At 32.4% G+C, this 18,127-nt stretch overlaps 1 protein-coding gene across 1 annotated transcript in view; it reads right to left on the reverse strand.

Annotated features, from left to right (window-relative positions):
• Positions 1-4,865: 4,865 nt before the first annotated feature.
• Positions 4,866-18,127, reverse strand: part of LOC107464293 (TMV resistance protein N-like) — a 16,038-nt gene continuing 2,776 nt past the window's right edge. Inside the window, exons 2-8 of the mRNA XM_021131772.2 lie at positions 10,174-11,272; positions 9,739-10,050; positions 8,807-8,873; positions 7,033-8,593; positions 6,783-6,793; positions 5,630-5,738; positions 4,866-5,322 (exon numbers count right to left, since the gene is read on the reverse strand). Of these exons, the coding sequence (XP_020987431.2) occupies positions 4,866-5,322; positions 5,630-5,738; positions 6,783-6,793; positions 7,033-8,593; positions 8,807-8,873; positions 9,739-10,050; positions 10,174-11,272 (3,616 nt within the window). The remainder of the gene's footprint in view (positions 5,323-5,629; positions 5,739-6,782; positions 6,794-7,032; positions 8,594-8,806; positions 8,874-9,738; positions 10,051-10,173; positions 11,273-18,127) is intronic.

Raw genomic sequence — 18,127 nt, forward strand, 5'->3', positions numbered from 1 at the left:
CGTTAGTGGAGTGACCATATATTTTATGGTACTCGCAATAATCGTTGCGGCTTCCCCCTTTTTTATTTTTAATAGGTCTAGGGGGTGACAGCCTTTCAGTGTGGCAAATCTCTCTGTATACATCCACTATAGAAGTTTTTAGAGGAGTATAAGAGTGATATTTTCTGGGCCTCTCGAGACCGAGTTCTTCCTTTTTCTTGGCTTCCCTTTCCCTCTCTTTAGTCGAGGGAGGGGGTCCAGGTCGCCAGCTCAGGTCCCTTAATTTGGCATTCTCTTCCATATTGATGTACTTTTCAGCCCTTTCTTGTACATCACTTAGAGAAACGGGGTGCCTTTTAGATATGGACTGTGAGAAGGGACCTTCTCTGAGCCCATTGACTAGCCCCATTATGGATGCCTCTGTGGGCAGGTCTTGGATCTCCAAACATGCTTTGTTGAACCTTTCCATATAGGCTCGTAAAGACTCTCCGACCTCCTGTTTTACTCCCAGGAGGCTTGGTGCGTGCTTCACCTTGTCCTTCTGAATTGAGAACCTCATCAAAAACTTCCTTGAGAGGTCTTCAAAGCTAGTGATCGATCTCGAGGGAAGGCTATCGAACCACTTCATTGCTGCTTTCGACAAAGTGGTCGGAAAAGCTTTGCATCGAGTAGCGTCGGAAACCTTTGCCCTCATTATGTCCTCGCTGAAAGGATCCTCTCCGCCCGAGAGTTGTTCTTCTTGTTCGTCGCGGGAGTTGTGACTCTTGAGGGAAGATTCTAGCTTTAAGAGTTTTCTTTCTAACTCTTTTCGCCGCTCCATCTCCTCTTTGAGGTTCTTTTCAGTTTCCTTTTGCTTCTCCCGCTCCTGCTCTAATTGTTCCAGGCGGCTGTGGACTAATCCCATTAGTTCAGCTACGTGGGATGGTCCGCCTTTTTCTGACTCGCGCCCATCTGAGGAATTTACCTTCGGGTTTTTTACCCCGGAAGTGCCCTCTCTGTGTTGATTGTTAACTTCCTGGTGTAGGGCTAGATCCGCATCGTTATTACTCATGTCCAGATTCTCTTGTTCGGAATCTGTTTCCACATGGCCTTCTTCGTGGGATCTGTCCGCCATCAAGGGATGATCTCGGTTCCCCGGCAACGGCGCCAATGTTACGGTGGGTAACCGGAGATTGTCTGAATGGATAGCGTTGGCTGGCCCGTATGTGTGAAGGAGGAGGTTTCCGTGTGAGTGTGCAACTCGAGAGACTCCGTCCGACTTGTGCTTGTGAGTGAATGGGGGGTGGTACCTGCAAAGACACTCCGATGCCTAAGTTAGCAAGAGTGTGAGCAGGTCTAGAGAGTATTGGGCTTAAAGATACCTGAGGGGTGTCAGTGTATTTATAGTGGTGAGCCAATAACCACCGTTGGAGTAGTGCTGTATCTTTAGAGTGTTAACCGTCCCATTATCTTAGGGAGGTTAAGATATGGCTTTATGGAGCGGTTAGAGAGATTTTAGGGGCGGTTACTCATTTGAATGAGTGTTTATCTGCCAGCTAATCTCATGCCCGACTTCTTTAAAGTAAGTCGTGGTTGATACCGACTTCTTATGTGAAGATCGGTACTTAGCTAAGCTTAATCCTTTGGACTAGGCCTTTTATTTGGGCCTGGACCTTTGTTATTGGGCCAGGGTATGAACAGGTACTTAAGAATAAATATGAAGACAGAGATTTGGACCTTATTGACAAGTATCTATATAAATATGCTGCTGTAGATAAATGAGAATGATATCTTTTGTGACCCTTAATATTCTTTTTTTTTTCTCTTCACAATATTTGCATACACATTTTTCCTTAAAAATGCTATAAGCATAACCGGATGTAACTTGCACCAATGATAACATGATTCAATTAATTATCCTAAAGTTGTCAAAGGATACAAAAATGCACTTTGTTGTTTTTTTTTTTTTGACATAATCTGTGTTCACTGTAGTTAAGGTGACAGTGCTCAGACACAAGAAGAGTCAAATAGATACTTCCTGGACGAAAATAAGGAGGAAAAAAAGTCTAAAATAAAAAAAATTATATAGCAATGACAAACTAAAATATTAATTACTATTACATTAGTAATTTCTATTATGTATATATTTTTATTAAGTTATGTTATGTGTACACTAAAATCAGCCATCAAAATGAGTCACCAGTATAAATTACATGTTAGAATATAAATACATATTGAAAATAAATTAAACTATATATATATTTATACACAAATATATTGATAGCTAATTTTAGTGACTAATTTTAATATACAAATAACATTTTTAATTTTTATTATCTTTGTTTAAGAGAGATAGGTTTTCATTCTCTCACTTCACAAGAGTTTTAAGCCAAAAAAACAAACTCCATTTTAGTTGTAGCGTATCTTTAACAACAACCATGTTCATGCTAAATCACGGGAGACACAATACTTTAACAACAACCATGTCTTACTTGTAATTTGTGGATAACACAATACTCTTTTGTCTCTTGAAGGAGGAGACTATTTGTAATTATAAGCGACTTTTGTGGTGTTTTGAAATAATGTCTGACTTGAGTATTAACTTTGATAAATCTAGCTTGATTTTGGTTAATTACGAGCGAGAGTAGTCACAAAGGATGTGTAGCTTATTGGGGTGTAAGAAAGCAACGTTGTCAGTCAAATATCTTGGTATTTCTTTGGAACGAATCTGAAATTGGTCAAAACATGGAAACCTATTATAGACAAAGTAAAAGAGAAACTTAATCTATGGAAAGCAAAAACGATTAATAAAGCTGGTAAGCTGATACTCATCAAATCTGTGCTTAATAGTCTGCCGGTTTACTATCTTAGCTTATATAAGATGCCAGAGCAATAGCAGATAAATTGATATCTTTGCAGAGGAGATTCTTGTGGAGTAATGAGGACGGAAGGGATGTGGTACCTTTGGTAAGGTGGGATATTGTGCAAGCTCCAAAATACTTTGGGGGTTTAGACGTGGGCGATGCAGTGCTCCGGAATACAGCATTGTTGTTCAAGTGGTGGTGGCAATTTTCAAAGGAGGATTGCCCATTATGAAAGAAAATTGTGTGCTCCTGCAATGACTTGAATCCAAATGTCCTTCTTTCTTATCAGCCGGTTCCTAATATAAAGGGTCCGTGGAGGGACATTTGTCAATTGCAGATAAGAGAACAGCAAGCGAGAGATAAGATGGTCAGAAGGTTATCATTAGAGTTAGGAGATGGTAGAAGAATTCATTTTTGGGAAGATAATTGGCTACCATGTGGTGTGTTGCAGGATGTATTTCCAAGACTTTTCTCGGTTTCAAATCAAGTCGGATCTGTAATAGGGGACTGTGGGTTCTGGGATGAGATGGAGTGGATATGGAACTTTCATTGGAGAAGGGTACTATTCCAATGGGAGTTAGAATTAGTTAACCAACTTCATGGAGTTCTACAATCTGTCAGGTTAACAAGTGAGAGGGAGGACAGAATAGTATGAAAATTTGATAAATCAGGAGTTTACTCTACTAACTCATTTGTGTAGGCTTTACAGGCTGAGACTCTCGCAGAGGACATTACGAGTTATAGTTTCACTAGATCTATATGGAGAGGACTAGTACCACCAAGAGTTGAGCTATTCACCTGGTTTGTGTTAGTTGGTAGGGTCAATACTAAGGAAAGATTGATTAGATTGGGCATTATTGATCACAGGGATATGATTTGTGTTTTATGTAAAAAAAAAAAAAACTGAGAATGATTTCCACTTATTCATTGGCTGTGAGTTCACGTGACAGGTGTGGTGTGCTTGGTTATACGCCTATAATAAATTTTGGTCTATTTCAGGAACCATTAAGCAACACTTTGAGAGTTGGACAAGAGCTCCTGTAAGAAAAGTCGAACGTAATAGGTGGCTGATTGTTTTTTTTTTCTATCATTTGGAATATGTGGTTGGAAAGGAATGTCAGGATTTTCAGGAATCAAGAAACATGCGTCGCGGAAGTTATTACCAAGTCGATTAGGAGCTACAAGGAGTGGGTTGGCTTTGTTCAGTCTAGTTGTTGATGGCAATGTCGGAAATAACTACAATTTTTTGTTTAGTATTTATATTGTAACTCTGGACTTTCTAAATGCTCCACCTTACTGTGTTGAACTTTTTATTTCACAAAAAAAAGATATATGTCAAAATCAATTGCTATAATCAGTTACTATATATTTGTGTATAAAATCATATATTGTTTAACTTATTTTTAATGTATATTTTATATTTCAATATGTATTTTATACTAATAACTAATTTTAATAATTAATTTTAACATAAAAATAATATTTTTGTTTTTACCAATAACATACATTAGGTAAAGAGGTAATAATGGTTTAACAAATTATCATTTTTTTTCACTGCCTAACAATTATAGGCTATTGAATTACTGTTTAGATCATGTATAAACTACACATAAGATATTTGAATGACACACACGTAAATTAATATATTTTTCACATACCCAAATCACACAAAAGTGAAAAACGCACCCACAACACCAGAACATATTATCATCAACGTTCTTCTTCTTTTAGTTTGATGAACTCGTTTTCTTCTTCTCCCTCAACTCTCTTCCACCCTTCCTTTTACTCTCTGTATTATTGGCTTGAATTCGTTGACCTTCTAGTATCTCTGTTTTAATTATCAAAAAGAAAAGCAAAGAAGATAAAGTGTACATAAGTCAAATATAAAAGTCGTCAATTGCAAATTTTGCCAACATTAAGAAGTACTAATCAATAATAAATTATTGGAAGATTACCAAGTGTTCTTATGATTGAGGGGGTTTCAAGAAAACTTTGCTTCAAATATCTTTGTTGAAGCATGTATGGAGGACTAAGTTTTGCTCATTAACTTCCAATGATTCTCTTGGATCTCTGCTCTCTTGATGATCCTTCCTCCAAATTTGAATATATCCATCGAATGCCACACTCTTTTACCATTGCTTCCTCTTTGTTTGGTAGCCGAGCAACGAACTTAACTGTCATCTTTGCATTAAAATGGGACTTCTTTTCAGTATTAGCTTCTCTTCCTTTAACTGTTTCCATTATCTGCTTTGAACATTCTTCATCATACCATAACAACACATGATCCTGCATAACATTCAGCTGGTATCCAATGGTCATGTCGCAGCCCCATTCGACGACAACGGAACTTGCTACATGGATACTTTCTCCCCAACTTGTTTCCAAGTAACATTCACACACAAAGTTAATAACAAGTTCATCAATGATGCATGATTGTGCTTCAGAAAGAACCAGGTAGAACATGAACCCACACAAGTTAGAACTTGAAGGCACTTGGGTACTAATTGAAGATTGAGCAGAGTAGTCATGGAAAAACTATTGAAGTATGCTACCTCTTATAGGAAAGAAATATCAGATCTTCCCAAAATTAATCACATTATGATCTTCATTCTCTCGTTGTTCTTCCATTCAGTTGTTAGTATTGTTTCCATCCAACATGTTGTCCTAGCAATAGCATCTTTCAGAATGGCATTGCATGAATTTTCATCCAAATTCATGCAGTCCAGGAATATGAAAGTACCTGCATGTTGTTTGGGTGTTTCACTTTCCAAACTTAATACTGTCTTCAAAGATTTACAATCCCATACCTTAAGCATTCAACAGAAGGTGGAAACACTGGTATAAATTGCAGCATTTCACAGTGACAAACTTTAAGAACTTTGAGTTGTGGAAGAAACTTAATGCTTTCAGGTAAGCCTATGACATTGGTTTTGTGTAGGCTTAGTTTCAACAATGATGATAACAAAGAAATGTTGTTAAGCTATGGCAATCATCAAATTTGAGAAGCCTTACATGTTTGAATACGGAGCTGGGTAGTATAGAATATGAACTCAAAATGTAAGATAAACGAAAAAAAAAAATTAGTACAGAATATTTCTCTAATATTATTATATATAACAGAAAGAATATCTAAAAGTTCCCAACTAGGGGGGACTTTCTAAATACCTCCTCCACCTATATACATACAAGTAGTTATCATTGTATTCATTACAAAAAGTGATGTCTTTCAGAGATGAAAAAAATTGTATGTGATTCAGATGCATAGATAAAAACATTACAAGTCACTTCTTCTTGACTCTCTTGGGGCCTCTTGCTCTTGGTAGGGTTCACGCATCAGGTCCTTTCCCTATTTGAGTGTTCGAATCCCTAGATTAGGAGCCAATTAAACCATCCTACGAGTCCGAGACGAAATCCACAAAAGGTTAACATTAATCAAATAATAGAGAAAATATAATCCAATTGAAGAAAAAAAAGTTTGCATAAAAAAGAGTAATAACTAATTTAGTAGAACATTTTAAATTTAATTGTTAAATCAAGTGTCTAAATTTTTATTTCATGATATAATTTTTTTTATAATGTAATATTTTTTAAATAACAATTAAGATTGATTTATTTAAATTTCTATCAAAATTTGACATAAGTATTCATTTGCCAATAATAAAAATGTTAGTTGAGAAATAAAGTATTCAATTAAAATTTGATTTATAATTTATTGTCAAAAAGTTAACAGTAAGAATAAAATTAAAATTTATTAAAAAATTAAGAATTCAATAAAATTGAATCAAATGTTAAAGGATAATTTAAAAAATTTTTACCATGGACAAAATGCATATTTTTTCAAATAATTTATAAATAATGTTGGCATATGTTTTATATTATGTATACTTTCTACTCCCATTATAGCATGAGAATATAGATAAAACAACAGCACTCATGTTTTGTTATTGTGAAATTTCATACCAGATTTTTTCCTGTGCAAAAACTTCAAATCAATTACAAGAACCTGCTATAACGGTTCTAGCCGGAGTGCCATCATTCCTTTCCTATACATGAATGTCCATCAAATTGAATATGCAAAAGTTCAAGTTTTTGCCTGTCCATGCATGTTGTTTTCAATTAGGTTAGGATAAATTTACCAGGATAATTGATAACAATAATATAAAATGTACTTACTCAATTAGTAATCAATCAATTAATTAACAGATTTTACCTCAGGTCCTCAGCCGCTTCTGCTTCAACAATTGATGAGGCTGACGTCAGCAGAAAACTTTGCTTAAACTTTTTGGTTGGAGGAATTGGTTCTTGCTGGTGAGATTCAGAACCTTGTCCAATCTGGAATGCAATGTCTACTGACTCATAAACTTCCCTGTTTCTTTTGGATTTACGCTCTCTTGATTCTTCCTCCACATTTTGATATATCCAGCGGATGCCACACCCTTTTATCACTGTTTCCATTTTATTAGCAATTCCAGCAAAGAATTTAAATGCAAGTTTCGCGCTGTAAGAGGATCTCTTGCCATTGATTGTTTCGATTATCTTCTCGCAACATTTTTCATCATACCATAATAATACATGATCCGACTTGATATTCACCCTGTGATATAGCTGATCCCAGTGCCATTGTATCACAGACGAGCTTCTTGTATGGAGTTTTTCGCCACAACTTGTTTCCAAGTAGCACTCGCATCCAAAACTTAAGAAGTCATCAACGTTGTACAATATCTGTCCTTCAATGTCACACAACTGTGCTTGAGAGAGAACCAAGTACAAAAGGAAGCCAGACAATTTGGAACTTGAAGTCAGTTCAACACTTATAGAAGCTTCTGTGGAGTGTTCATGGAACAATTCATCAAGAAGTTTATTGTGTCTAACTGGTAAGAAACAACAAGTCTCGCCAACATTTACATAACAATCACGATCGAGAATGATGCAAGCATCTTCTTGCTTTTCGAGTTTTGATGCTAATGGTGATTGTGTCCCAACCTCTGGCCTGACAATAGCATCTCTTAAAATGGCACTGTATGAATCTTCATCCAAATTTATGCAGTTAAGGAATATAAAAGTACCCTCATCTTTCCTCTGTGATTCACTGATCAATACTGTCTTTAGAGCTTGGCAGTCCCACACCCTAAGGCGTTTAAGAGAAGGTGGAAGAATTGGTATAAGTTGAAGCATTTCGCATTGATATACACTAAGAACCTGGAGTCGTGGAAGATACTTAATGCTTTCGGGTAAGTTTATGACATTGGTGCAATGATATAGGTTTAAGTGGACCAATGATGATAACAGAGAGATATTTTCTGGGATTTCAGTTAAGCTACAACAATTATCAAAAATCAGACGCCTTACAGATTGAAAGATTGGGCTAGGTAGTACTTTATGTAAGGTGATTGCAGTGTTATATTCATGCTTGGTAGGGTCAGAAAGCATGATTTGGTAGGCAAAATTTGAAGGAAGATCCATAAGACCATCACTGATTGCAAATGAGAAGTGTTGAAGATTTCTAAGATGAAAAACTGATGGTGGTAATCGTTCCACAGCAGTTAGTCTTAGATGCAAATTAATTCCAGAACGATCTCTCGACATTGGGACTGAGAACTCTTGGAGATTGGGGCAACCATACGCCACCAGTGATCGAAGAGAGGGTGAACACTTATTGCTGCATATACTCTTTAGGCCTTTGCAATGATACACATATAAACCATCAAGCTTTTGGAGACAGAAAATAGAAGGGTGAATATGACGCAAGCTATCACTAGACTTGGTAGATTCTGCAACAAAATATATAGAAATGGACAGGTGATGAACAAGAATGAGAGTGAGAGAATGAGATTCTGAATTGATTAAGTGAATGAAGTGCTGATACAAGAAGCTTTATAGCCTTATCTTGTTGTACAAGTAATGCAACTAACTATACCAACGCAGTCAATTTAACTAACTCTTAATCACTATAACTAACTCTGCCAGTTGGCATAATTACTTACCTAACTTGCTCACTCTGTCAGAAATGTCCACTTTCACCAGAACATGCATATTCCTAAATGGCGGAATCTAATTTCAATTTCACCCTTTTAGACTAGCATATAAATGGTTATATCTCTGTGATATTCATAATAATAAAGCATAGGCTAGGAGTGATAACACTCTGTCTCCGTACAAGTATTGTTAACCATGAATATGATAGTTGTACATGACAATTCTTGTATTTACAGGTTTAAAAACCGATCAATTTGTATTTTGAAATCAAGCATTTTCTATTCTAAAACTAGTAATCAAGTTTATTAAGATAATAATTATTAAAAGAGAGAAAATTGTTTTTATAAGAATTAATTTATTAAAATGGATATCATCAAGTTATTATCTAAGAGAGGAAGAAATAAATTTGTCAAATTATCATGCGACAATTATTAGGAGACTTATCAATAATATATCATATATAATATAATTACTGTCTTTTGTAATTAAAGTTTTTGAAATTTTTCAAAAATAGTTTTAACATATTTTAACCTAATTAATAGCAAGAATAATGCTACATAATTAATAAATATTATCATTTTTTACCAACAATAATTTGCACTTATATTACATAAATTTTGTACATAAAAATATATAATTTATACTTATATTTATTAAAATTTATACAAATAAATCAATATAATTTGTATGTATATTTTTTATAGTTTATATACATAAATTAATAAAATTTATTTATTAAAGATAATTTAATATTTATCTTAATTAAATAATAATAAAAAATACTAAAAATTGTTGGTCCAATAAATTTCTGTTATGATGTATATTGAATGCTAATATCCATAGAGGTATAGAAGTTAGCAATTCCCATATATTCTAGCAATGCAACATAGATTTAGTAAAGAAACAAATTAAGAGGCGAAGAATAATACATCATGCATACCTGTGCACCATCCCAAAGTTTCTCAACATCACTGTAAGTCATAGAAAGCTCAACAAGCTTGGTAGGCCAGCAGCTAGATGATAGAGACTTCAGTGGACATCCATCCCACTGAATATATCTCAAGTTATCAGGCAATACCATATTTGTTGGAATACTTGAAGTGTTAGTAATTCTCTTCCCACCAAAACTAATATTACCACTTGCAAAAGCAAGTAGCCTTAAGTTAAGCATTTTTCTAAAGGCATGGGTGCTTATTTCTAGATCTTTGATTTGAGTCAAATCCAAGAATATGCTTTCAATTGCATCAGTTCCCTACAAATAAATAAACAATATTCAACAAGATAATCTACATTTTCTATATATATATATATATATATATTTACATACACAGGTTTCATGTAGTTTAGAAGGCAAACCAAAGTATCATTCACTTACTTTATCATTTTTCAGTATGTCACAAACTTCATCAGCATTCCACACTCTACTGCGTCCTCCTGGATTCTCAACAGATTCTTCCCAAACAATTTTGTGACCCATTTCTTGTATCAAGTCATGCATTTGTATGCTTTGGTTCATAGCTATTGATATAAGAGCCTTGTCTAAGAGATTTCTTATTCCAATATCTGCGTAGAAACCACACTTATTCAATATGGTTGTTACTTTCTCTTTCTCTTGCCCTTTGAAAAAACATGCAATATCCAGAAATATATCTTTCTCCGAATGATCTAAATCATTGAAGCTCAACCTCAACACCTTTTGAATATCAGCATTTGGAATCTCCTTTAGCTTTTCCAGTGCATTGTCCCATTCCTTTTCACTTTTTGAATGAAGAAATGATCCCAAAACTTTCAAAGCTAATGGAATACCTTTGGCATAGGCAAGTGTCCTTTTTGATAGCTCCAAATATCCATTTTCATCGGGAGGATGGATTCTATTGAAGGCATTCAAGCTAAATAGTTTGAGAGAGTTCTCATCATTCATTTGCATGACTTCATGAATGTGATCAATTGATCTACTCAGAAGAACATGCTTATCTCGGGTTGTAACAATAACTTTGCTACCAGCTCCAAGATAATCATGTCCAACTCCAAGCAAATTTTCCAGAAGCTCAGAAGTATTTACATCATCAAGCACAATGAAAACCTTCTTACGCCTCAATCTGCGCACAATAGCAGAGGACACTATCTTGGGAGTGCTAATATAAACCTCTTCTTGTAGCAACTCGCAAAGAAGTCTAGTGAATATGTAACTGAGGCCATGCCTTTCTGATTCTTCTCTTACATTTGCCAAGAAGCAACTACCTTCATATAAGGGAGAGAACTCTTGAAAGATAGCCGTGGCAATTGTTGTTTTTCCTATACCCCCCATGCCCCATATCCCAATGGTTCGAACTTCCTTTGAATGGGTCAATACAGATTCAATGCATGCGTAGTTTTGGTCATATATAAAAGGACTTCTGACTTCACTTCTATATTTGCGATTTAATTTCCGAAGAATCATTTGAATTATGCCTTCGATGAGGTTAGATTCAGTCCTAGCATGTGTAAATTTAACCCCAAAAGAATCAAAATAAATACAAACCAAAAAGGCGAGAAAGAAAAAAAAAGGAATTAAAATTAAACCAAAAAGCTAAAGTAGTAAAAGAAAATAATTTTAACAATATTTTTTTAAGTGTGTCAAAATTATATATCCACTGTATAAACTGCAATGAATATGTAGATGCGAATATACAAGTGAATTTATATATAAAACATGATACCAAAAAGATATAGAAATAAATCGAATAGAAAAATATAATTCTAAAATTCTTTATTTCAAATTGAAATACGTGATAAGTGTTATTTGTCAGAGATTATTGTTAAACTAAAAATCCAAATAATGGCTCCTCGGGTATCTTAAAATGTAAGGTGAAAACTCAGGTACAGTCGACTTCACGTGAAGTTGATAGATAAAAGTCGTTAGATGAAAATTTAATTAAATCAGTCAAACTATCTAATAACTCTCAACTATCAACTTCACGTAAAGTCCATTGCACCTGAGTTTCCACCTAAATGTAAATATAGGCCCTATTTCATTGTCTCTAGCTCTCTTTGCCAACAAGATTCCTAATACATTGTAGATTAGTTATATATTCTACAATGGAAAAGTATATGGAACCAAAAGATTATCTGCAAAAAATTAAACAAAACCATATTAATTTATATTAATAATTAATTTTAAATTTTTTAAATTCAAAATTTAAAAAAATTAAAATTAATTAAGTAAACCTAATTAAAATCTATAAAAGCCTTCCTCTTCTTTCTTACATTAACCTACCTATCTCCAACAATCACTCACACAGACCTCTTTCTCTCACCAATGCTGCTGGAAGCACTGGCGACTTCCATGCTCTCCGCGACGCCCTCAACAAATGCATCCAAGACAATTGTTTCAACACGAAATCCACCTTCGACTTCGTCACCGATCACCTTAACTCTGCGTTGACATTGGCATTGCTTCCTGAGTTCTGAATTTTGTAGAGATAAATCGCGAAAAACGCAGCGTTGTTTTTGACAATGGCGACTTTGAAGGTTCCTGCTCAGATTCCTTCTCCAGAAGACGACTCTGAGCAATTGCGCAAAGCTTTTCAAGGTTACTCTCACTCTCTCCGCGGAGGTCATCATTCATTCTTATCCAATCCAATCCATTCTCATATGCATTGTGTGTATTTTTCTTAATATAATACAATATAGATCTTGATGATGATGCAGGTATATTTATACGGAAGTCAGGTTACATTTTGAAAGAATGAATTTGGGGAAGAATTGTTATTTGTCAGTATTAATTATAAAAAAACATTCATTTAATATGAAAAAATATTCTAATACTTAACAAAAGAAACATCTAATTATATTTTAGTAAAAATAATTAAATATTTATAAAATTTTAAAAAAATATGAAATTTTTAAAGAAATAGAGACATTCACATTTGTAATATAAAAAAATTCGAAAAATATATAAAAGAATATCCATTTAGTATGAAAAAGAAACATTCTGATACTTAACAGAAAAAACATCCATATATATTAACTCGTAGAGATTTTGGATTCACCCAAAAATATTTGGCTGATTTTTAGCTAATACCCTATTGGTTCGTAGCATTGTTCTTCTACAATTTACATATAAGAATATAACGATTTTTTAATTTAACTAAAAAATCAATAATGGTTTATTTGCGACTAAATCACTAAATGCTTTAGAGAAAAAAGAGAAAAAAAATAAATGAGGAAAATAATTTTTTTTTATACACATACATGTACTTTTTAGATTCTGATAGGATTTTTACTTCTTCCCTTAATAGTCTTAGTCTTAACTTCATATTCATATACACATCTTATATAAAAGCGTTCGCAAATTTTTTATTTTTAATTTTTGAAAGTTCAGAAAGGATTTCTTTTTTACTTCATCATACATCCTTCTTTAAGTTTAATAGTTTTCAATTAGGTGTACACTACAAATTAACTACCTAACAAATTATTTATATAAAATATATATTAAATAAATGAGTTAAACAACAAATATATTCACATACTAATATATCGTAATTGATTAATTAGTAATCAATTTTTTATATATTCATAACATTTTTGAAATGCTTTTTATACTATTTTATTTTAATAATATTACAACAACGTATCGTGATACGTGATAATGAAAAAGTTAAAATTTAATGATCAAACTATAAAAAAAGTATTTACATAATATTAAAGTATAAAAACAAAAGTGACACAAATATTTGTATATATGACAAAAAAATATAAATGTTGGAAATATTTAGTGGCACAAAAAAATAAAAAACATCAATGCTGTTAGAATATTATTAGGATCAATTAGGATCAATTAGTATTATTTAGAATATCTTAATATTTATTATAAGAGATTACGTCTTTATTATTATGATTCTCTTAGTACCTATAAATATCCTTTATATTGTATCATTCCACACAACTTGAATAGACACACAAATCTTTTCTCCAGTTTAGTCTCTTGTTTCTAACATGGTATCAGAGTCATGGTATCCTCCTTGAAGAGGATAGGTTGTTTTCCTTGCGGTGAAATCACCGTGGTTTTTGCACTTTTTTTTCGATGTCATTATTCCTTCCCTTTTGTCACTCCTTTGATGCTCGTTCATCTCACCGACTAACCTATTTTGAGTGCCACTGTCATCCGCTGCTTACCTATTCTCATGAAGAAATCATATAGTTTTTGCTCTCTTTCGGCAGTTTCATTTGCGTTCTCTCATGTTTGCGTCCTCTCGTGGCAGTTACGTGTGCGTTTTCTCGTGGTAATTCCATCTGCGTTCTCTCATGGCAGTTCCGTCTGCCTTCTCTCGTGGCAGTTCCGTCTGCCTTCTCTCGTGGCAGTTCTCTCTGTGTTCTCTCGTGGCAGTTACATCTGCATTCTCTCGTGGCAGTCCCGTCAGCCTTTTCTCGTGACAGTTACGTCTGCCTTCTCTCATGGCAGTTTCGTCTGTGTTTTCTTGTGACAATTCCGTCTGCGTTTTTTTTTTTGCATACTAGCGGCAGTTCCGTCTGCGCTTTCTTCCGGCAGTTCCGTCTGCATCCGTTCTATTAGTTTATGCATTTTTTTATTTCGTTATTTTAAATAAGTTTCAAACTCAAGTTGTCACTTGAGTTTGAGGGGGGATGTTAGAATATTATTAGGATCAATTAGGATCAATTAGTATTATTTAGAATATCTTAATATTTATTATAGGAGATTACGTCTTTATTATTATGATTCTCTTAGTACCTATAAATACCCTTTATATTGTATCATTCCACACAACTTGAATAGACACACAAATCTTTTCTCCAGTTTAGTCTCTTATTTCTAACAAATGCTAAAAATCATAAAATTAAATAGAGAGTGACTGGCAATAGTTAACATACAATAATATATACCAATAATAGCCACTAGCTGCCTTTGATAATTTTTTATATTTTTTATAAAACACTATTGCTCTTGAATAAATTTGTATGTAAGCGATCTTCTATATAAAAACCAGAAAACTAATTTCAGTTTCGTTTACTCAATTTTTGTTTTATTAATTTGTAGAACTTAAACTTTATATTCTTTATCTAGAAAATAAAAAAGACCGAATGAAAAGAATTTTCTAAATTAACGTATTACATATAAATTTTTTGGATAAAAATACTAATAATATTAAGAGCAATTAATCTCCACATACAAACCTTTTCATTATACAAGTCTTACAAATTTTCAATATCCCTTAACCTTAAAACACGTCTTTTATGGCACATATGTTTCACGCGCTTCCTTAACATATTTTTCAATCAATCAATGCGCGAATATATAACTTCTTTCTTCGAAAGAATTTCGTTTCTTTTTCGAATTTTTTCTGTATTTTCTTGCCTTCTCTATTCGATCTCTTTCAAGCGTTTCTCTCTGCCTTCTTCTTTGTCGTTTACGTAAGCTTCTCTCTATGTTCTCTTTCTTCGTTTTTCTCATTTTCCATTATTTCTGAAATCAAGTTTTGAAATCGTTTTGAAGATAATGGATGATTCAGCTTTAGATTGTCAGCTGAATCAGAGCGAAGTAGATTTTGAATTTGAATCCAATGAAGTCCTGAGGTGTGGTTTAATTCCAGTTAATAATTGAATCTAAATTTGAATCCAGTTAGTAGTTTATGATTGTGTAGCTAAATAATGCGTGAACCTTGCCTATGAAATTTGCTGTTCATTGTTTGAATTGAATCTAATGTACTAGTTTTGATGAATTTTCTACATTTTATATCAGATGTTCAGGTGTAAATCAAGAATATTTGGATGTATTTTAGGAAAATTTTGGTGTATTTACAATTTATGACTTTTCATCTCATTGAGGGTGAATTGTATTATTCTTTTAGTTGAATTGTTTTAGTTTCTTTTTAATGATAATTCTTGAATATGATTTCTGTTATTTTTTATTATGGTTTTATAGTTGTATTTGCATTCTATAGTTTATACTTATTTTAATATGGTGTATTTTGGGTGTATTTTATAGCCTATCTGTGGTGTTGATGAGCAGTTTATACTTATTTCCACATACAATCGTTTTTCTCATACAAGTCTTTTCCTCCTTTTGTTGTTTTGAATCTAACCAAGGTGGTTCAATAAAAAAAAAGTAGCATTAGAGGAAACATTTTTTTTATATTTGCAGCAAATTTAGATGTAACACGAAAATATTTGGGTGTATTTTAAATAATTTTGGGTGTATTTTTATTCTAATAAATTTTGCATAATTTAAAACTCTTCCTCTTCTTTCTCCTAATCTTCTACTGCTTCTTCTTTTTTTTTTTCATCATCATCACCATCTTCTTCTTCTTTTTTTCTTATTCAAAATTACTTAAAAGAGGATGAACTTACATTCATTTAACTAAAAGAAAGAAGAAAATAAGGAAAAGAAGAAGAAAAAAATGCAGCATTAGAGAAAATATTTTTTCTGTAAAAAAATGCTATTTGTATACTAAAATCAGCTACCAATATATTTGTGTATAAATACATGTGTGCTTTAATTTATATTCAATGTATATTTGTATTCCAAAATGTATGTATTTTATACTGGTGGCTGACTTTAGTGGCTGATTTTAGTATACATGTAGTATAACTCATTTCTGTATTTGCAGCAAATTTAGGTGTAAAACGAAGATATTTGGGTGTAACACGAAGATATTTGGGTGTAAAACGAAAATATTTGGGTGTATTTTTATTCTGATAAGTTCTGCATAATTTAGAACTCTTTCTCTTCCTCCTCCTCATCTTCTGCTGCTGCTTCTTTTTTTTTTTTTTCATCATCATCACCATCTTTTTCTTTTTTCTTATTCATCTTTTTCTTTTTATTTTACCTTCTCAAGTTTTTTCTTGTTTTACTCTTTTAACAAGAATAAAAATAAAAAAATCAAACAAAGAAGAAAAAAATACATAATGCTGCAAAATTACTCGAAAGAGGATAAACTTACATTCATTTTAACTAAAAGAAAGAAAGAAAGAAATAAAAAGAAGAAAAAAATGCATCATTAGAGGAAATATTTTTCTGTACTAAAATGCTATTTGTACACTAAAATTAGCTACTAATTATAATGTATTTGTGTATAAATACATGTGTGCTTTAATTTATTTTTAATGTATATTTGTATTTCAGTATATATTTTATATTGGTGGCTGACTTTGGTGGTTGATTTTAGTGTACACGTAGCATAACTCATTTCTGTATTTACAGTAAATTTGAGTATAAAATGAAAAAGTTTGGGTATAACACGAAGATATTTGAGTGTAAAACGAAGATAATTTGGATGTATTTTTATTCTGATAAGTTCTGTATAATTCAAAATTCTTTCTCTTCCTCTTCCTCATCTTTTTTTTTTCATTTTCTTATTTTATATTCTCATAATTCTTTTTAGGAGAAAAAAATCAACATTATTAAAATTTATTGTGTTGTATTTATATGTTAGGGTGTTGTATTTCATCTTCCGCTCCAATTTTATTGTGTTGTATTTGTATGTTAGGGTGTGAGTGTCATTGCTAGCTAGAATGATTAGCATGTTTTAAAAAATATTGTTAAAATTAAAATAATATATTTTATAATTAAACAATATTTTAAAAAATATTATCAAAATATAAAAAAAATATAACTTAAATTTTAATAACATTACTTGTAACTACTATATCTACTGAAACATCTTCTTACTGGGATTTTCCTTTCATTGTGTGTATGTATTAAAAGATAGATGCTATACATATATATACACAAGTATATATTCTAAAAAAAAAGTGCATTAACCCTATGAAGATTATTTTAATACATGCTCAGCACACTTATTAGTTATTACCTTCCTTGAATAAAAAGTGCTAATAGTGATGACTGAACAAGTGCTTAGCTTACTGATTATGTGGTTTCCCATATAATAATCGCGGTTGCAGTTGTTAGTTTGCTACAGTGGCCATCAGTTATATATTATATATTAGTGAATGCTATGGTGCTTAAAAAGTGGTGTCTATTTATTATAATGGGTTAAAAATTAATATTTAATTTAAAAGATATAAAAATAAAATATTTTTAAAAATTTAAAACTTATCACAAAAAATAAGTTAGACAAAAATTAGATAATAATTAATAGACACCATAAAATTAGCCTTATATATTATGCGTATGTGACGGTGTGAACTATTTTTTTAAAAATAAAATTCTAGTTTTATCGTAGTATTGTCATCACTCATCGGTTACAGCTTTAATGCAACTCGCTTTTCTGTTTTAATATGATTACTTTGAAGTCAAAATAATAAATATCACCATGCAAATCGTATAGGTTGGCAGCGCGCAGTTCATAGAATTACAAGCAAAATAATAA

Source organism: Arachis duranensis, chromosome 9 (assembly GCF_000817695.3).
Source record: "Arachis duranensis cultivar V14167 chromosome 9, aradu.V14167.gnm2.J7QH, whole genome shotgun sequence".
In the NCBI taxonomy this organism is placed as follows: Eukaryota; Viridiplantae; Streptophyta; class Magnoliopsida; order Fabales; family Fabaceae; genus Arachis; species Arachis duranensis.